Genomic DNA, 14,584 nt, shown 5'->3' on the forward strand with positions numbered 1-14,584 from the left:
AGCAGGAGCTCTGGTCTCTGAGGGGGCCACCTTGATATATGAGCCGTAACCTGATCTGGTATTTGCTGTTGAATAACCTGCTTGTTCTGTATGTATTCCGTGTTCCGTGTTCCCGGCGGAGCTGTAATCTAAATGGGTTTTCTGTTTGTGATAAAGGCTCCTTGATTTGTGATGTAAGAATGAGGACAATGGTGGAGACGAGCTGAGCTCTGAGATCATATCAGTCATTTCCTGTTTCACAACATCATACTGACCTGTTTCTCTGCAGATAAGGGCTTGTACTTGGCCCTATCGATCACTCTGTGACTGTATCTGTGTGTGTTTGTGTGTGTGTAAGTGTGTATGTCTGTGAGTGTATGTGTGTGTGTTTGTGTGTGTGTGTATGTGTGAGTGTGTATGTGTGTGTGTTTGTGTGTGTGTGTGTGACTGAGTAAGTGTGTAGTGTGTGTGTTTAAGTGATGATGAAAGACTCTTTCAGGTTCTTCCCTGGCTCTCCTGTAAACATATACCTTTGGAATCGATTGCCATAATATCAGTAATGTAACTCCTCTCGATCTGTCTGTCTACCCTCTACCCTTCTCTCCCTCCCTCATTCTTCCTTTCTCTCCCTCTCTCCCTCTTTCTCTCCCTCCCTCCCTCTTTCTCTCCCTACCTCCCTCTTCCTTCCTCTCTTCCTCTCTCTCTCTCTCACCTCTGTAGCGCCCAACCTGAAGGGCAGACCCCGGAAGAGAAAACTGTCCCAGCGTCGGGACTCCCAAAACCAGGACTCCAACCAGAACCAGAACCCAAATCAGACCTTGCAGACTGGTCCACAATCCCGGCACCCGGCCAGCACCAGTCCAGAACTGAGGCCCCCAGCTAAGGTATATTACAACACCAGTCAGCTAAGTTATATCACAACACCAGTCAGCTAAGGTAAATCACAACACCAGTCAGCAAACGTATATCACAACACCAGTCAGCTCTCCCTGTCAAAAAAGTTTTTTTGTCTGAGACCCAGAGTGTGTGTAAATCTATATATGTGTTTATGTTTGCATGCATACAATTTCAACCCCCCCCCCCCCCCCCCCTCTCCTCTCTGTCTCTGTAGGCGAGGCCTGAGTGCAGGGTGGTAGCAGCGAAAGTCAAGAATGGAGGGATGTGTAAGAGGGTGTCGGCAGAGGAGAAGAGAGAGGAGAGAAAGAGAGAGAGAAAGAGAGAGGACAAAGAAGACAAGGCTGGGACAGAGGGACAGAAGACGGATGAACAGGCTTTCCTGGTGGCTCTATACAAGTATATGAAGAAGAGGAAAACACCCATTGAGAGGATCCCCTACTTAGGTTTCAAGCAGAGTAAGCAACACACACACACACACACACACACACACACACACACACACACACACACACACACACACACACACACACACACACACACACACACACACACACACACACACACACACACACACACACACACACACACACACACACTCATACACGCATGAGCGCGCGCCAACACACACACACACACACACACACACTCATGCATGCACACACGCACACATGCACACATGCACTCATGCACGCTTGCACACACGCACACACATTGTCAAAATGCAGTCAATGACCACTTCTTCCGAAATTCATGGATACCTGTCTCAGTCAATGTTCACCACCAGCAAAATGCTGTGCAACTGCAGCATTCTTTGCAGATATTTAGATACTCTGTTCAAAACAACTAACTTTCTGTTCAAAACCAGACAAAATTAACATCACTGTAGATGGAAAGATGCTGTATTTCCACAGACAAATTTAATTATACACTTGAAATAAGACAAATGAAATAAAACGAATTTTTGCTGATGTATTCATAAATGTATTCAGTTTCCTGCTTTGTTTGCAGCCTTGTTACCAACTATACTATACAACTATACAACAGTGGTGCAGTACTGCATTTGCGTTGAAATGTACATGTATGAAGGAAAAATATAGATGTAGGTGTCGCTGAAGACATTTTCCAACTATTACTGCTGCATATGAAGGTCATGGGCCATCAATGAGACAAAGTGACCTAAAAAGGCAAATACAACAAACACATCTATCCAAATTGACTTACAATAGCATCTTGCGTCGCCCAGGAATTGAACCCAGGTTAGCTACTTGTTAGCCAACAACACTATCCACTGTACCACTGATCACACCTAGTGATCTTGTCACACAAAACTGTTATCTACAGTATTGTGACAGAAAAACCAACAGAAAAGTTTGTTCTTGGTATCATGACAACAGCTTGCTTTGAAATATTTGTGGAATATGGGGGATTTTAGGGGTTGATGAGATGTGCTAAAGATTTTTTCTAAAGAGTCAAGGCAAAGGAGAATGTGGTAGTACAGCGAATTCTAAGTTTATAAAAATGTCACCACGGATCAGCATTAGGCCTGCAGGACACTTCTAGTGGTAGTCTCATGTGTTGTTGTTTCACTTACTGTGCTGGGAAAGAAAAGTGTCTGCACACTTTTTTTGTGCTATAATGTACCACAAAAAATGTAGCATGGAGCTGTCTTCATATTTACTGTATTTCATTTTATATTACATATTTTATGTGTACGAGGTGTCATACGTTTTCTTTTCTTTTGCAATGCAACACTAAACTGTGCAAAAATAGAGGATACAGCAACACAAAATATATGCATTTTGCAATGCTTCAAGTTGTCTGTGTTTTTGAGGTCATTGTACTTTGAGTGACAAAGTAGTCTTACTGAGAGAGAACATTTGCTAAAGATACGGCAGCATGAGTCACTTTTGGGTGAAGTATGACGTTTTGGTGGTTGTAGTGCATTTTGCACCAAAGGTTAACTGATATGCTGAGGTGTGTGTCTGTAAAGTCCACTGTGTGAAGTGTTTGGAAAAAGTGTACGTAGTATTGAGACAAGAGTGAAAATGATTGGAAAAAACATCTTGCCACATTTTCACACTACTACATTAGTAACAGCAACAGCAGCACACATAATGAACTAGGGATGATAACCATAGACGTCAGTGATTCTCATGAATCATCATCACATAATGGAAGGTCTTTATGTGTGTGTGTGTGTGTGTGTGTGTGTGTGTGTGTGTGTGTTTGTGTGTGTGCATGTGTGTGTGTGTACCCAAAAAACATGCTGACAAAAAACACAGGAAAGCAAAATTACAGGATTCTAAAAATGTTCAGTACAAAAAACACTGCTATGATAAACAGACATCTCCTGAACAGAGAGACTGTGTAAAGGAAATCAATAGCGTCAGACGTGGAGATAGTGAAATGTAATTTTGACCAATGTGAGTCTTTGTCTGAGCCTTGATTGAATTTTGATTGATTTCTCCGAAGGCTGTTTCGTTCATTTTGATTTGGTCAAAAAGAACAAAGGCAAATACTGATGTTTCATTTGGCAAACTGGCACACACACACACACACACACACACACACACACACACACACACACACACGCACACGCACACGCACACGCACACACACACACACACACACACACTGTCAGTGTTGTTTGCTATTTTCTGCCTGTTTGGTTCTGTAATATACGTCTCTGTCTAAACACTACAATAAAAATTGATTTTCATAAACATGGCGTTCTGCCGAAGGCGCCATGAAATGAAAAGAAACAAAATCAGTCTGTGTGTGTGTGTGTGTGTGTGTTTGTGTGTGTGTGTTTGTGTGTGTGTGTGTGTGTGTGTGTGTGTGTGTTTGTGTGTGTGTGTTTGTGTGTGTGTGTGTGTTTGTGTGTATCAGTGTGATCTCTGAAGTCATTTGACTGCTGTGTGTTTTGGATGTAAATGTACCTCTTTCTGCCTTCTTTCTTCCTACTCAACAGTTAACCTGTGTGTGTGTGTGTGTGTGTGTGTGTGTGTGTGTGTGTGTGTGTGTGTGTGTGTGTTTGTGTGTGTGTGCTTCCCACTCAACAGTTAACCTGTGGATGATGTTTCAAACGGCTCAGAAGCTGGGAGGCTACGAACAGGTGAATACACAGAACATTTAACATGACATCAGACCCGAGCTCCGTTCTTTTATTGTGTGTGTGTGTGTGTGTGTGTGTGTGTGTGTGTGTGTGTGTGTGTGTGAATATTTGATCACTGACCTCACACACTAACCAAGGCTTAGAGTGTTTAGTTAGTTCTCTGGATTATAGCCCATAGATAGTCAAGGTGGCTTATGCGTACATACTATTCAGTAGTCTAGTAGTGGCTTAGAAATAAACGTGCAGTCAGGCAGAGCAAGCCACAGTGAATGAGATTTGTAGATAGGAAACAATCTACTTACTGTACTGATTTCTACACAGAAAGGAAGTTGTGGTATTGTGTCAGTCGAAGCAACCTTTTTTTTCTCTCTCTCCTTTCTTTCTCTCTGTCTGCTTCTTCTCTCTCTCTCTCCATGTCTCTCCTTCTCTCTCTCTGTCTCTCTCTTTGTGTATCTCCTTCTCACTCTCTTTCTCTCTCTCTCTCTGTCTCTCTCCATCCTCTCTCTCTCTCTCCTTCTCTCTCCATCCTCTCTCCCTCTCTCTCTCTCTCTCTCTCTCTCTCTCTCTCTGTCTCTGTAGATCACGGCTCACAGGCAGTGGAAGCATGTGTATGATGAGCTGGGCGGACACCCCGGTAGCACCAGTGCTGCCACTTGTACCCGAAGACACTATGAGAGGTATGTGTTAGTGTTAGTGCGTGTGTGTGTGTGTGTGTGTGTGTGTGTGTGTGTGTGTGTGTGTTTGTTCTTCATCCCTCTTCACACACACACAATTAAACAATGTTTGGAATCCAGGTTGTAGTGATTCTGATGGTTAAGAACCATAAATACTCACAAATACAAACATTTGCAACTCTATTCAGTGGTTACGGATTATGTTACAGTATGTAGTTGTGCATTTTCGGCATAAATCACAGTAAATGTTATTATGTTGTAAAATTACAAATTTTATTATGCATATTTCATGCATATTTTAAATGTGTGTTCTTAATTGTTAAATACATTGTTAAATACACAAAACACTTTTAATCCTGAGATTTAGATTTGCACTATTTGTATGTGTGTAAAAAGCATTTTGTAAATTTCACTTATTTTGAATAAAACTGAGTAGTACATCATCATTAAAAGGAGACGTACAAATTAAGCTAAACTATAGCAAGGACTGTGTCACTGCGTCATTAAGGGCACGCTAACATACGCATGAAACTCAGAATCGCTTGAGAGCAGTGGACATTTAATAGCCATTCGGGGTCATTTTAATTTTCTTCAAAGTCACCATTACAGTCACCAGAGGGAACAAACAGCTCGCCTTGAAAAATCTATAAAGCCTGAATGAGATTTTGTGTGCATGTGTGTGTGTGTGGGTCCGCTTTAAGTGGAGTGTATTGAAAACAGTCATTTGACTACTCAGTCACTTAAGGGACAAAGAAATCAATAGTAAGCATCCATCAAGCCTTTCACACATGATTGTAAGGATAAGTACCCCCCGAGACTCTGAGATTAGCTGTCAAGAGCTAGCAGCTCTATGGAATAAAAAAAGAAGCAGGTCATAGGAAACGGCATGAATAACCTTGAAGCAGCCTGGCTCACTCTTCACTTTCTCTCTGCACTTCTTTTTTCCCCTATTGAGATGAATTTGATCCAGCTGACATTAATTATGCCATTACTGTAGCTTAGCGCTGGCGTGTGTAACTCATAAAAATGCTTATTTTGCAGCTAACACTATTCCATATCCTCCTTATTATCCTCCAGCCATCAGGAAGCAAGTGTGTGTGTGTGTGTGTGCGTGTGTGTGTGTGTGAGGGATGGGGGCTGTCATAGCAACAGTGCTCTTTGTATCTAAAAATAGTTCCTGAAAAATAACAAAGGCATTGAAGTAAATGTATGGGTTTCGTGTTGGACGTGTCATTTTTAGTGGTAATTCAGGGAGTGTGTCGTTAATTCACACTGATGCATCGACGAATCCGACAGCTCGGGCCTGATCTGGGACAGTTCTGCTGAGTCAGTACCAGATCTGTCCGCTATCTTAAAGCGCTGTGAATTCTGTTGATGTATCACAGCTTTCACTACAGTCGACTCCTTAGGTATGAATGAAAAAGCTCACCTGTGCGGGTTTCCATGGCAAACACACACACACACACACGCACTCACACGGGTGCCACACGGCTCTCAGGATTCAGGTATGGTGCCGTAGAGTTTTTAAGGTTCAAGCCTGTGATTCCAATTTGATAGATTTATCACCAAGTTAAGGTTCAGACTTGGTGGATGAGTCCGACCTACAGTCTGAGATGCTGAGATTCTCAGGTGCAGTGAGGTGAGATTCTCAGGTGCAGTGAGCTGAGATTCTCAGGTGCAGTGAGATGACTTCACCTGATCAGGAAGGGTTCCGGTGTTCAGAGAGAGAGACAGTTCGTAATCAGCAAACAGGAAATAACCCAGTGTGCAAGACGCCATGTTCACGAGAGGGAAAGAGAGGGTTGAGAAGCGTCAGTAGTATTTCACAGTCATGTGAAAAGGTGCTAGTCCTGCGGGCGGGAGTGAGGATATTATACATGACATGAAGGAGGTCTGTGAAAGACCGCTCGCGCCGGCCATCTCACCATGTGGGATGTAGCCTGGTAGAATGGGGTTGCAGGCACGAACACACCACGCAGGAGACAGTGGCTTTCATAAAAATAGCTAGATTTATTTACAACAGGGTTTTTTAAAAACCCCAAAACATACAAACACAAACTGAACACACTAAAGCCTATACTAGACAAGGTACACCTCTGAGCATTCAGGTTTCGTCTAGTACCTTGTCCAAGCTCCATCCAGCATGTTCAGTCTGTCCTTCTCCCCCATGAAACAATGAGGTGCACCTTAAGTAAGGCCACCTGGGTCCAATTAAAAGGTAATTGGACCCCTCCAAAGGGGTGGGGGAATCCAGACCCAACCATTTAGGTAGGGGAGTCCAGTCCTTCTTCCCTCCTGGACCACAGTGAGAAGGGGGAGGAACTTCACCTTTTCACAAGGTCAATAAGGCAAAATGACTGCCTGTCCTTGATTCAGGATCGGGCGCTTATCGATGGAACAGTGAGTGCCTAATGACCTCTGACCTTCCCATGAAGAAATGAGAAGTCGTGGAAAGAAAGGATTCTAAACGAGTTCCTTTATCAGACCCCCACTCCCCCGTCCCTCGGAGTGTGTGAGCCCTTACATAAGACGTATTATGGTCTGTCTGCTCGGCTGGCTGGCTGGCTTATGTAGCGCTGAGCGGTGCTATCTTTGCCACGCTGGAATAAACCCACACTGGTGCTCGATGTCACTTATGTGAATACTGTGAAAGGGAAGAGAGAAAAAAGGTCAGCCTGTTCAACACTGCTGTCAGTTTAACTATTATTCTCTCTCTCTCTCTCGCTCTCTCTTTGACTAATAACTTATATAAGCACCAACACTTGGGAGGGTCATAATAATGGCTGTTATGCAATGGGCTGATATGGGATAGGAAGTCCTATAAGAGATGTCAACATCTTGCTGTGCAAGCCGTAGTGAGTTGAAACTGTTGTATGGAATGTGAGCCGGGAGAATATTAGAAACTTCAATGCCCGTTGGTGTTTATAGAAACCGTCTGGTTTCTTTGCTCGCTCTCTGTCTCTCTCTCTCTCTCTCTCTCTCTCACACACACACTACACTACACTACACTACACTACACTACACTACACTACACTCACTCTTCTCTGTGTGTAATCTGTCTTTATGAAAGATAAATAGCTGGTGTAAACTGCCTGTAAAAGACTTTAATCACCCACAGCCCCTTAAGGGAAATGGATTTATGTGTCACTGGTTGCCATACCAACCATAAATGCTAGAAGTTTCTAACATGAATCTAAAGACAAAGTATTACTTTAAACGTGAATGTAAACACTACATTTCATTTTCAAAAGCAGAGTAATTCCCAGCAGTCTCTGGTTTCCTGAATGAGGTTGTAGTTGTTCCGAGTTTTGTGCTTTGAGTTCCAGCAGGGATTTTTCCTTCTTGGCTCAGGGAGGTAAACAGCCAAGGGGGAGTTCACAGGGGAATGAATAAATGTAAAACATTTGTACACATTTAATTGCAGTGTGTGTGTGTGTGTGTTGGTCAAAGAGGATGCACTGTGTGACTACTGCAATGTTGCCCAGTGTTTATGTGTGTGTGTGTGTGTGTGTGTGTGTGTGTGTGTGTGTGTGTGTGTGTGTGTGTTACTATGTGACTACTGCAGTGTTGCCCAGTGTGTGTGTGTGTGTGTGTCACTATGTGACTACTACAGTGTTGCCCAGTATATGTGTGTGTGTGTGTGTGTGGTTGTGTGTGTGTGTGTGTGTATGTGTATGTGTGTGTGTGTTTATGTGTGTGTGTGTGCATGTGTCCTTCATGTTGAAATACTTCAGGAAGAGTCTTGTTCACATCACTCTAATTTTCACCCTAATCTCTCCCCCCCCCCAGATTGCTGCTCCCATATGAGAGGTACTCTCAGGGACAGGAGGAGAGGCCTGGCGTAGAGCCCCGCCCCATCAAGGCGGAGTCAGTAGAACCCTGTCCCATCAAGGCGGAGTCAGTAGAGTACCGCCCCACCAGGGCGGAGTCAGTAGAGTCCTGCCCCATCAAGGCGGAGCCAGTAGCGCCCCACTCCATCAAGGCGGAGCCAGTAGAGTCCTGCCCCATCAGGGCGGAGCCAGTCTCCATTGAAGGAAGTGAAGATAAAGACTCGTCCTCTAGGTGTCCCAAAGCTGGACCAGCACCAAACCAGCAGCCTCAGCGTGACACTGGACCACAAAACTCAGCGGTGAGTTCACCACAATTTAATTAACACCTCTGCTCCAGTCACTCAGCGCTGAGTTAAACATCAACCACAGCCTAATCAAACCACTCACCACTGAGTTAAACATCAACCACAGCCTAATCAAACCACTCACCACTGAGTTAAACATCAACCACAGCCTTATCAAACCACTCACCACTGAGTTAAACATCAACCACAGCCTAATCAAACCACTCACCGCTGAGTTAAACATCAACCACAGCCTAATCGAACCACTCAGCACTGAGTTAAACATCAACCACAGCCTAATCGAACCACTCAGCACTTAGTTAAACAACCACTGCGAATAATCATATCTCAACCATCCATTAGTTGAGGGATGGGAAAGTAGAAATGCTATTTAGGCAAAGATACAATGAAAATAATCACCCCCTTATGATTAATATTGAAAAATATTTGGCATCTCTGATCTGTAGATGGTAAATAGTTCCTTCTGCTTGTCACTAAACTAAACTAGTGACCAAACTGAGACCATATGTCAGGTCTATATCTATATCTATCTATATCAGGTCTATATCTATATCAGGTCTATATCAGGTCTATATCTTTCACATCAGCAGTGCAGTATGACACAGATGGAGAAGATCAGAGGAGTGATTTTAATGATGGCATACATCCCTCTGGTGGTTGGTAATAGTACTGCACACACTGACACCCAAACGTATAGGAGAATTATGTCCAATTGCTAAACCACTTTGTTTTCTGTGTGTGTGTGTGTGTGTGTGTGCGTTTGTGTGTTTGTGCGTGTCTTTCTGAACAGGTTTTAGAGGACAGGGGAGGTTTCCAACACTCATTGCACTTTAAAGATGTGGGAAGCAAGAACACAAAAAAGGAAGAAGAGGTGGGGGAGGAGGAGGAGGAGGAAGAGCTGCAGGTTACCGTGAAGCAAGAAGAAACACTCCCCACTCAAGCTCGCCACCATGACAACCACCGCCACCACCCAGCCGATCCCATCCACACAGACCTCATCCTCCAGACCGACCAAAAGCATCCACCATCCTCACCTCCAGACCCACCAGGAAGACTCTGCCAGCAGGAAGGAGGGCCCTCCAGAAGCAGCGGCCTCCCCACAGGGGCCTCGCTGGCACCCCAGGCCCTCTGGCAGGCCACCGCTCCTGGCCGTCACTCTGTGCATCCCCTGGGTGTCCTGGAGCTCGGCGAGGCTGGAAGGGTCTCTGAGCACGAGGGCCAGCTGGTTGGCCCTGTGAAGGAGACAGCTGAAGGCTCTCCTCCAGAAGCGCTGCACAACTCCAGAGGGTGTGAGAGGTCCTCCCCGAATGCCCATGGCGCCCCCTACTTCAGCGGCCCCCACAGTGTCATGTCCCCCCTGGCTAAGAAGAAGCTGCTGTCCCAGGTGTGCGTGGGGGGGGCTGCACCTCAAAACTACCCGACGGCGCCCCCCCCTGCTGCTGCTCGCTCTGACGTGGGGCAGCGGGCGAGCTGTGGCAGGGGCGTCACCAGCATGTTGGACCCCGTCAGGCAGGGACCCCGAGCTCATCCCGCCAGCCCAGAAACAGCCCCCGCCCCCCGTCCGTCCGTCATCCAGCACGCCCAGAGCTTCCGACCGTTCTGGAGTGCCGACGAGGAGAGGACCACCCCAGGAGGCTCAGAGTCCTCCTGCCCCAGAGGAGGAGAGGCTCCTCTGCGGGGACAGTTCCTTCCATGTCCCCCCCCCTTCTCCCAGCACAGCTTCGTCTCCGACAGGACGGAGCCCCAGGAGCGGGTACAGAGGCCGTGGGAGAAGCCTTCAGACTGCGGAGGACAGGTGTGTTACTCCTCCCCTCACCTGCCCTCAGACCTCAGAGGAGAGGTGTGTTACTCCTCCCCACACCTTCAGAGCCTCTACCGACACACTAAACACCGGCTCAGCCAGCAGCAGCAGCAGCATCGGCAGCAGCAGCAGCACCTTAGCACACAGGTGTATCCGTCCCGGGATGGACAGGGCGTATACACACAGGTGTTTCCGTCCCGGGATGGAGAGTGCGGCCAGAGAAGAGGGGTCGCTGGCCTGACGCAGAACGCTCCAGACGTGGTTATTGATGAGAGGTACTCGACCCCCCCCCCACTGCCGCCACAGCTCGGGTGCCACAGAGGGCCTGCGGCTACTAACTCACCAGCCGTCGACCAACCTGCAGACCTGAGCTTTCCTAAGGTCCTTTCGAAAGGTGCTTTTGGAATTCATACTTATCCCACTATGCATGGGGACTGCAGACTGCCTGCTCCCATACAGCCTGGCCTAGATGCCCACGGCATAGCCTGTAAAGGATTCCCTGTGCCCGTCGGAGATGGCAACCAGGCTTATAAGGCGTCAGTGCGCGTGGGTATAAGTGGCACAGGAGGATTTAAGCACCACACATCAGAGTCTGTCAGAGCCGCTAAGCGCCCCCTAGAGGATCCAGAGAGGACGCCTCCAGCAAAGACACGGCTGCTCTCACCCCTTCACCCCTCCAAGGACGCCCCAGTAAGCTCAGGTGGGTGCCCCCGCGTTTCGGAGCGCCAGGGGGAGGAGGCCGAGCCCCCCGAGCCGGCGCGGGCCGTGCACCTGAACAGCTACTCTTCGCAGGGGCACCGGTATCCCCCCCACGCTCCCCATCTGGGCGGCCTGTGCCCCGTGGGCATGTTTGGGGTGCAGGAGGCCTGCGAGGGGCCCCGGACAGTGGGGTACCCCCCTTCACACCCGCTGGCCTTCCTGAAGAGCCAAGGGGGGGCCATGCCATCCGTGGTGGCACCCCCGTTTGTGCTGCATGCCCTGATGATGCAGGGGCAGCTGGTGAGGACATCCACCGCCTCCCCCCTCTACCAGGCCTCCGCTGTCAACAGAGGGGGCAGATTCAGTGAGCCCATGCCCCACGGCCTGTACCCACTCCGCCCCTTCAACCCACTACAGGCGTACCATGCACCTCAAATGCCCACTGTTCAGCCCAGCACCAAACTCTAACACAGACACACACACACACACACACACACACACACACACACACACACATGCACAGACACACACAAACACTCACACACACACATATGCTCACACCCATACAGTGTGCACATACACACACATACACACACACACACGTACGCACATATAGACACACATACATACACACATATGCACATGTGCACACATGCACACACACATACATGTATATACACACTCACACGGATGTTAATGAATGTCTACACTAAGAGGCATTGGCGATGGAACTTGAATGTGTTGTTGTGTCATCTCCAGCCTACATAGGAAACAAACCGAGCCAACATCTTAGGGCTCCTCTTTGACAAGAACAGATCCAATAGATACTGTGCTCTGTAGGATCACATGATCTCCATTATGACTCACCATAGCCTTCACAGCTCATCATTATAACTTGGAGAAGTCACAGCTCATCGTTATTTCTCGGAGAAGTCACAGCTCATCGTTATTTCTCAGACACGTCACAGCTCATTGTCATTTCTCACGTCTGTCTCATATGTGTCTCACGTTTCACCTGCCCTTTGCACTGACGACTGTGTGATGGACAGGACTTTTCCTCTGACCTCAGAGACTCACTGAGACGTGCCAAGACTCAGAGTGGAATCTGGTCTTAAAAAACTGAATGAACCTGAACCTGACTCTGAGCCGTAACTGAGCCGTAACTGAGCCGTAACTGAGCCGCCACAGATCAGAGCTTCAGTCAGACCAGAGTTGGAGATGTTCCGTAAGTGGATAAAGCAGACAGAAGATGTTTTGTGGAGGGGATTCTTGGATTTGTACTGTTAAACTCCAAACCACAAGAATACCATGAGCTGCATATTGTCCAGAAATGTCACACATTAAAGGTTTTCTTGAAGGAAAATGTGTGTGTGTGTGTGTGTGTGTGTTTACATGTGCTATATTCTGTGTAGGGCAGCATTGTGAAATGTGTCTCTATGCTACTACATATGTTTACAGAAAGATGTTACATTCACATCTTGCCATTCAGTCATTTGGAAAGTGCCTGTGTAGATTTGTCTATATTCTCTCTCTCTCTCTCTCTCTCTCTCTCTCTTGATCTGTGTGTATCTGAATTTTTCTTTATTGTAGGGCAATTCAAACATCACCTGTTCATGCTCTACAGGTGGGGACCGGTGGAGGCTGGGGACATGGCACTGTGTGTGTGTGTGAGTGTAATGTGTGTGTGTGTGTGTGTGTGTGTGTGTGTGCCTGTTTAATTAAATGATCCACGGCACACTGAAGGGTAATAAAGACCATCCAACTAAATCAATGTGAGGTGTATGTAGGGGACACAGATGGACTTAATTGTAATACTGTCAAATGATTTGGGAAGAGTACTGCTGAAAACATCAGTCTGACGTTCTGATCGGTCCAACACAGTAGCACAAAACACAGAAGCTGATTGCCAAGAGTATTTTGTCAAACAAGTTCCTAAATGCACATACGTGCCTATACATGCACAGTGTGTGGGGTCCCTGGGGGTTTAATCCATCCAAATACCTACTCCCAGGAGATGTAGACCAATGGTATTATATGTTTCTCTCCGCAAGCCCCTTGAATACAGTAGCCATGATTGATTGCTGTTTCCAGTCAGGGCTTTCGTATATTCGCATGTCTTTTCTATTGTGCAAAAATGTCAGCCTGATATCTAATTTTGCCATTTTGATATTGCTTTTAAGCAGACACGCTTTGGTGTAAAACTTGCATCTACGTGTTCCATATACCTAGAAATATGTGATAACATTAAGAGCTTCTAGCTAAAGACAACTCACATTCCCAAAATGTCTTCAGTATATACTTTTACTGATGGGCTACACTTCTGCAAGTTTTGAAATTGTAAGTGGACTGCATCCATTATTACTTGAGAACAAAAGATATGCCTTCTTCCAATTTCCGCAAATGATTTATTTGCGTTGGTTTCAGTCGATAAGACATTGATGTACACCAATAATGGTGGTTAGGATTTGAAATATACACATGAAACTACCCCAGTCTTCCAGCAAAAAAATATGGTTTTGTTAAGAAATTAGAGGAATATGTTAAAAAGTGGAACTCATCAAATATGGGTGTTGTCTGCCATTACCTAGGTCTTATGGCGTAAATAAATTAGAATTAATCAGAGATCATAGTGCCAAGGAGTGTATTTAAGGCCTGTTGTTGTGTTTCTAGACATGACTAAAAGCAGAGTGTTGACCTTTAGTAATGTGTGTTGCCTTATGTTGAATGCCTGTTGTTGTGTTTCTAGACATGACTACATGCAGCCGACTGTAGACCTTTAGTAATGTGTGTTGCCTCGTATTGAATCCCTGTTGTTGTGTTTCTAGACATGACTAGAATCAGACTGTAGACCTTTAGTAATGTGTGTTGCCTTATATTGAATGCCTGTTGTTGTGTTTCTAGACATGACTACATGCAGCAGACTGTAGACCTGTAGTAATGTGTGTTGCCTCGTATTGACTGCCAGCTGTGTTTCCAGTCGTGGCTTTGTGTAGTAATGTTCTGACTGAGGTGCAGGTCCAATACTCCATCTGCCTGGACGTGTTTACTGACCCGGTCACCATCCCCTGTGGCCGTAACTTCTGTATGGGCTGTCTGGAGAGGAGCGTTGCGATGGTGCAGGAGGCACTGCGGAAGGGAGCAGGCCAGCACGGCAGTGAGAGCCAAGCGGGATGGAGGAGTTGAGGACCAGGAGGACACGCCTGGAGGAGATCTCACACACTCAACTGGGTCGAAGTGTCCTTGAGCGCGACACTGAACCTACAACCGCTCCCGATGTGCAGGTT

At 46.4% G+C, this 14,584-nt stretch overlaps 1 protein-coding gene across 1 annotated transcript in view; it reads left to right on the forward strand.

The window, feature by feature from the left end:
• LOC105897406 (AT-rich interactive domain-containing protein 5B-like) overlaps nucleotides 1-11,826 on the forward strand; it is a 42,488-nt gene extending 30,662 nt beyond the window's left edge. The window contains exons 5-10 of the mRNA XM_031579038.2: nucleotides 700-863; nucleotides 1,091-1,331; nucleotides 3,939-3,991; nucleotides 4,571-4,668; nucleotides 8,455-8,794; nucleotides 9,591-11,826. Coding sequence (XP_031434898.2) covers nucleotides 700-863; nucleotides 1,091-1,331; nucleotides 3,939-3,991; nucleotides 4,571-4,668; nucleotides 8,455-8,794; nucleotides 9,591-11,768 — 3,074 coding nt within the window. The 3' untranslated portion in view covers nucleotides 11,769-11,826. The remainder of the gene's footprint in view (nucleotides 1-699; nucleotides 864-1,090; nucleotides 1,332-3,938; nucleotides 3,992-4,570; nucleotides 4,669-8,454; nucleotides 8,795-9,590) is intronic.
• The last annotated feature ends 2,758 nt before the right edge of the window (nucleotides 11,827-14,584 follow it).

This window comes from Clupea harengus, chromosome 13 (genome assembly GCF_900700415.2).
Source record: "Clupea harengus chromosome 13, Ch_v2.0.2, whole genome shotgun sequence".
In the NCBI taxonomy this organism is placed as follows: domain Eukaryota; kingdom Metazoa; phylum Chordata; class Actinopteri; order Clupeiformes; family Clupeidae; genus Clupea; species Clupea harengus.